General features: G+C 33.8%; 1 protein-coding gene across 1 annotated transcript in view; it reads right to left on the bottom strand.

Moving 5' to 3' along the window:
* Positions 1-2261, bottom strand: part of LOC117106879 (solute carrier organic anion transporter family member 2A1-like) — a 9382-nt gene extending 7121 nt beyond the window's left edge. Inside the window, exons 1-4 of the mRNA XM_033248383.1 lie at positions 1628-2261; positions 1126-1470; positions 872-1036; positions 241-448 (exon numbers count right to left, since the gene is read on the bottom strand). Coding sequence (XP_033104274.1) covers positions 241-448; positions 872-1036; positions 1126-1470; positions 1628-2255 — 1346 coding nt within the window. The 5' untranslated portion in view covers positions 2256-2261. The remainder of the gene's footprint in view (positions 1-240; positions 449-871; positions 1037-1125; positions 1471-1627) is intronic.
* Between the last annotated feature and the right edge of the window lie 4689 nt (positions 2262-6950).

Raw genomic sequence — 6950 nt, 5'->3', positions numbered from 1 at the left:
TGGTAATATTTTATGAGAAATAGTCTGTATTTCTCATTTTTTTTATTCTTTTGCGTAAAACTAAAATTCATGCCAATATTTTTCCATGATTTATAATAATTGGAGTAATGCAAATGCATATTTTCTTTTAAAAAGTCAGTTTTTAGTGAAATTTTGCCGGGAATGGGGCTTTAAGAATTGATTTTTCAGGATTTGGGATAAGCGTTTATCTATTCGTATTCATATACTGTCGTATCTTACCTGTGGGTAATGCTATTGTAACCAGTTGTTAGTCCGGCTATCTTTCGCTGAGGACATTTGACCAATATGCCAGCTGATGAAACTATAAGACCGATAAAAGCTAGGACAATAATCAAGCGACACATTCCAGCAGTCCTCAGCCGAAAAACTGATGTTATAGCTCCTCCAAGAATGACTCCAATCAAAGTACCAGGTAGAAATACTACACCTGATTTAAAAGAATAAACAACATCGTAAGAGTAAAAGTAAATTGCATACTTATTGTTTCATGAACATTTTATTCGTTTAAAAATGTAAAAATCGCGAACACACAAAAATAAATGACACAATATAATAAAAGCTCTCATCATGTATTGTCCCTAAATAAATTCAGATTATACTGGAAAGTTTCCTTTGTTACAAGTCAGTCAGGATTAGACTTACAGAATCATTAGTCAGTTATTGACCACATATTGTCGTTGTCATTATTATTATTATTATTTTTATTTTTTATTATTATTATTATTATTAATATTATTATCATTGTTATTATCGTCATCGTCAACATTATTATTATTATTATTTTTTAATACTATAATATTAGTAGTCAAATATTATTATTGACCAATAAATCATAAAGATTTAAGCATACCAGTAAAAAATGCCGCCTTTGTTGGATGTAGATCGAACTGCGTTTCCAAGTACTTTGCAAAGAAGTACGTAAGCCCAACTCCAATAGATGCACTCGCCGCAATGCCGAGGTTGAGTGACATGGTTATTGGATTCGTTACCATTCTTTTTAACGCTACCAAGAACTCTGAAACAATAATGGCGTTGTATCAATTAGTCTCATGAATAGTATCACGGTAACAGTGTGTATCTCTTTTCAAATATTATTATTTTTACCTTTGATCAAAATTATTAATCCTTGCTTTTCTTCAGAAGGTTGTAAGGATCTGTAGGCTGCTGCAACGTCAAAATCATCATCCGTAGGTTTTCGTCTTATTCGAGACATGCACGAACTTTCCCAAACTGCCAGCTTTCGTGGGAAGAACAATAATGGTATACTGAAAACGATAGTAAGTGTACCGAATATGACGAATCCAAGCCACCAAGCCCCTATTGAACCACTTCCATCAGCTTGAATGCTCGTATCATCATGTTTGTAAAAATCTGTGCGATATCCCAGCACTTTTGCAGTGACACTAAATCCGGCAAACGGTCCAGCCGACGCAAGAAACAGGATGATTGCTGTAGTAGTAGAACACATATATCATTATGAATGTTGCTAGTCACTTTCATAATTCTTCAAATTTAGGAATTCTAAATTGTTTCCAAGATTTTGATAAGAGTGATGGTTTATGATTATACCTCTACATTTAAGCAAATAATGTTGAGCTATACTTACCAACATACAATCCTGTCGTTGACCTGTCTTTTGTCGAGTCATCCAAATAGGTTATACCAAGGGGGTACAGAGCTGCATTGCCTATTCCCAATATAACCTGACCTAGAGCGATGGGCCAAATATCTATTAGTTGACCATATTTAACTTCATTTGTCTCCTGTTCTGTACATGAATGTTCTGTGTTCTCTGGGGAACACATCAGTGTGTTGTTCATGCCACTCGCATAGAAACCATAGCCACTGTCGCTTGTAGGTTGGTATGGCACAAAAATCACATGGGGTAGTGCATTCAACAGTAAACCAATTCCAACTGTAATTCCACTGACGCCTAAGACACGTGGTATATGCAGCTTTGCGCCAAAATAACAGACAAATATTAAGACTGAAAGTGACGAAATGCTATTGAGTGTGGACAATGTTCCGGAAGTAGTGCTTGATATTTGAAAACGTCGTTCAATTGTCGTTAGAACTCCGCCTATGTACCCATACAAAGTGGCTGAATCGAGAAATATTATTGTGCTAAACAACACAATGAACGTTATTGGATGGGTTAAGTAACTTGGCTTGGTATTTGTTGTCAAATCATCATCATCCTCTGACTTTTCTTGGTATTCAATTTTCTTAGTCATCTTGGTCTATAAAAAAAAAATGAGCCTAAATATTTTGCTTAAAGTGGCGGATTTTGCCATGACACCTTCTAAATTCAGACCTAATTTTCTTTTTCACATTTTCTTTCAATTTTTAACCCGCTTAGACCCGCCCATTATTGCATCCAAAGAAGAACTATTAGGCTTACTATTTGTTGATACATTTGTGGTTTATTTTCAGTATTTTCCTCTTCAACGTGTATATAAATGTTATGGGGCCATTAACGTTCGCTTAAGCTATCTCACTAATAATACAAAAAGCATAACAGAACGTTAATGTGAAAACCTTGATAACTCATAATTTCCAATGGTGGACAAAATAAAACAATGTTGTTGAAATCTGTACACCCGCACGTTTTTACTTTTCATTATTTTTAGGCATACTTTATCTTAAATTTTTGGATCCGCCACTGTTAGGTTATGCCTACATTTATTTTACTATAATATAATGTTGAATACTGTTATGTTATTTTTACTATAATAACTATATTTTGTAATAGTTTAGTCTGAATTCATGGGCGTCGATCGGTGGGGAACAGGGGGAACACGTCCCCCCACTTTTCAAAGTAGGGAGGACATCATAACGATTGCGCCCCCCCCCCACCACTTTCCACAAATCTTCTATAATTAAAACCCCACTTTTAAAAGTTTATGGAAAGAATAACAATTACGCATGACCAAAACTGAGTAAAAACGCAATTGTTTATACATTCCATAACCATCTCAGAAACACTAGATCGATTTCATGGGTGCAGCGGTTATCAGAGGATAAATTTATTTTGAAAAGAATGTACTTAACGTTGTTAAAATTGGAAGCGTGTTTACTTATTAGGCCAATGTTTTTACAAACTCAAAATTGCACAATTTCTACTATAAACGATTTATTCCTTTTGTATATACTAGTGTTTAATATTTTCAACATACAAAGGATTACTGTTTTTCCTAATTTAAAAAAAATATATATAGTTGGTCAACTGAATTTTATATACCCATTATTAAACAATAATTATACAGCCTTTGACCGGACATGTCTATCTATTTCGATTTAGTGATACACAAATTTTACAAACTCCAGTGTTACGTTGACGCAATCTCGCAATGACGTCAAAATAATCAGTGGCGAATTCAAGTTGGGCCGAGCCAACGTTAAATTTTTCAAAATTATTTTTTTTAAATGAAAAAAAAAAAAAACAAAAGCAAAATTATAATTAAAATTTAGGTCTGAGAGTGCAATTTCCGGCAATCTAGAGCTGTCACAATCATAAATTTTCTTTCCTCAGCCCCAACCATGGTGGAGCTCAGGTGATCTACTTTCCCAAATTGTGCAAGTCCTTCCCTGCCCTCCCCCTAATTTGCATTCCTGGGGCCGCCACTGATAATGATAAATTAAGTAAATCACCTTATATTTATGAAATCAAAATGCTAACTAATGTTTTGTGTGCTCCCTATCTCCCTAGTCCTGTTTTATCGTAAATTAATAATAATAATAATAATAATAATAATAATAATAATAATAATAATAATAATAATAATAATAATAATTTTACGATAGTTTGATTAATTAAAATTACGTCCACGCAAAACCTGCTTTTAAATAAAAATGTTATCTACCGTACTGTATTTGATTCTGTTTTTAAAAAATAATCTTATAAATTATAAGTTTATTTTCTGTGATAATTTTATCCACACAGGCTAATTCATGTTTTCAATATTATTATGGTTGATAAATAATATATATAAAATAATGATAATAATAATTAAGGTGCTCGAATAATGCTTTAATAAAGAATTAATAATACTTCATACTTCAATTGGCCTATTTACGATAGTGTGATTAATGAGACATTTGTTGATTAATTTATAGAAATCTATAATAGGTATATACCATTAATAATGATTCAGCATAATAAATCAATTAAAAAACTAGTGACGCCGGGGCAAATAGTTGATAGTAAATAACAGTACAATGAATATCCACATAATTGTTGAATGCAGTGACCTGCCTCTAGTAATACATTAAAAACACAAATTATAATTCGGGACAAAAATTGTCTTTACATGATATGACCCATGTTATGTGTACATCGTGAACTCAAGCGGTAAAGTAGTATACGTACCGTCCCGATTCAAGGAATGACGCCGGGACCGTATTGATAATAATGGCTACGATGAATTTTCATTTGAAACATCTTACTTGAATCTATTATACTGTGTATGATGATGGTGATTAGGCATACAGATTTCAAGAAAAATACAAAAACAGCATTTTTGCATACGTATTTGTGACATAGTTTTATGTACTTATTAAAACATTGATACAAACCAAAGTTGTCAGTTATTTCATTTGAAACCAGTGTCAGTATAATCTTAGGTAAGCATCTGGTTAAAATAAGCAAGATTAGTCCAATGAAACTGTTTATCATCTTGATACCTTCCGAAGAAAATTGACCCTACCGGTGTCACCACGGCGTCCCCACCGAAAGATCTAACGTTCGGTGGGTGTTTTATAGATTAATGAGAATGGTAATATCACCGAAAAAATAGATAAAATAACAGATGAATGACCAACAAAGACAACTGAAGACAATAGTTCGTTATTAGAAGTTATTTAGTATTTATTCGGAAAATTAATCTCAAAATCGAGTTGCCGTCTGCGACGTTGTATGGTTTGTGTGCGAGTTTTACAAATTAACTCCTAAGTAAAAAATAGTTGAGCCATGTACTATCTTGCAAATTAACCAGCAACCCGGTAGTTTGTTGATTGTTTATTCATAGTTACCAACCTGAGAGATTTGAAATGCGTGAGTGACTAGGCCTATACCAGTTGGCTGGGAGGGGGGGGGGGGGGTCCAAGCGGCAGGGGAACCACCCCACCCCCACCCCCGACGATCTGATCATTTTTAAGTTGTTTTAAAACGATTTCAGGAAGTGTTGATAATACAGGTACATAAGCAAAAATATTATTAATAAAGCCAATTTGTATTTCAATGTAGGCCTATGTTTAACTTGAGCACCCTAACTTTGTAGACCTACAGTAATATTTCATTACTGGTCAATTTTTAGTAACTCGTTAGTGAAATAAGTAGGGTTTTCAAGGAAATACTGTACTCTCTAATGACTCAAGTTACCGCATCACTTTTTATAGTTTTAATCCAACCAATTTCTTCAAGTTTTAAATACATTTCCCCTGAATTTGTAATAAATCGTTATCACGCATGGACTTTTGTTAAATGCGTGACAAATTTAGGATCACGCATGTGTTTCTGCAAATGTGTGTTTCATCCAAAATCACATTGAAATACGGGACCGTCCCGTTGGTAACTATGATTATATGTATTATATTATTGTTACTGTATAGGCCTTTTCCTTGCGGTTATAAAGCGCACGCCAAATCTCAAAGCTCAGGTGGGAAAAACCCAAGGCAGTATGTAATACAGTACAGCATTAAACATAAATCACGAGTGAAACGGTATGGTCAGTGCTACGCATACACAGTTGACGTATTATAGGAACATTATTTTATTTGGCACGAATATTTCGCCCCGGTTCCTAAATAATAATAATAATAATAATAATAATAATAATAATAATAATAATAATAATAATAATAATAACAATAATATAATATTCCTATAATACGTCAACTGTGTATGATTTATATATATATATTTATTTATTTCATTTTTCATTTCATTATTTATTGTCAAGTCTTTTATGAGATGTGTATAAGAGACAGAAAACAACCAGACTGAACCAACTCACTGTAGCAAACCCGGTTTACCCAACCCCAAATCTAGCAACACATTAAAACATCAAACATTACAGCGAATCAAAATACAAAGAAACCTTACGAAGAAAAGAGGATGGTCTTTCTAAAGCTGCAGCATCGGTTAACAATCTAGGGAGCTGGTCCCAGACACGAGGCAACCTAATGGCTACCGAGTTGAAAAATGCTTGGGTCCTTGATGCTTGGTGACGGAAACACAAGCGATCATTATGTCTGGTATTGATTTTGATACAATCATAAACCGTGCTCAGTTTAGAAGAACCATCAGAACTTTAAAGCAAAAAATAATAAGCAATTTGTCCCTTCTGACAGACAAAGATGAAAAAGAAAGCAAATGTAACCTCTCCTCAAAGCTCATCTGTCTTCGATGTTGTTTAAGAGAAATACGAGTTGCTCTTCAATGGACTTCCTCAAACAGATCTGACAAAGTTTTAGTCCATGGAAACCTGGCGGGTTGAGCATACTCCAGGCCTGGCAATACAAGGCTTTTGTAGAGAGACAAAAATGCACTGGTCGAAGCATGTCCAGCCACGCTCCAAACAAAACCAAGCATACGTTTAGCTTTGGAAACAATGGCATGGACATGGTCCTCCCAGGTCAATTTTGAGTTGAAAGTAACACCAAGGTATTTAATGGTGGTCACCGGACTAATAACAGAGCCAGACAAGAAATAGGAAGACAGTTGTTTATTACGCGAGCGTGTGATATGTAAAACATTTATAGTATAAATCAAAATACTGTATAATATATAATTTATATATATATATATTATATACATATACTGTAATATAAATCATCAAAGGTACATATACAGTGTTTAATAAGGACATGATGGAACATCGTAGTTCATTTATTCAACAGTGTTAACGGCTAACTCCCTTCAATATCAT

The sequence above is a fragment of the Anneissia japonica genome, unplaced genomic scaffold (genome assembly GCF_011630105.1).
Source record: "Anneissia japonica isolate Jap-2015-1 unplaced genomic scaffold, ASM1163010v1 scaffold1165_len1893470_cov193, whole genome shotgun sequence".
In the NCBI taxonomy this organism is placed as follows: Eukaryota; Metazoa; Echinodermata; class Crinoidea; order Comatulida; family Comatulidae; genus Anneissia; species Anneissia japonica.
This window is presented reverse-complemented; position numbering and strand designations above follow the sequence as displayed.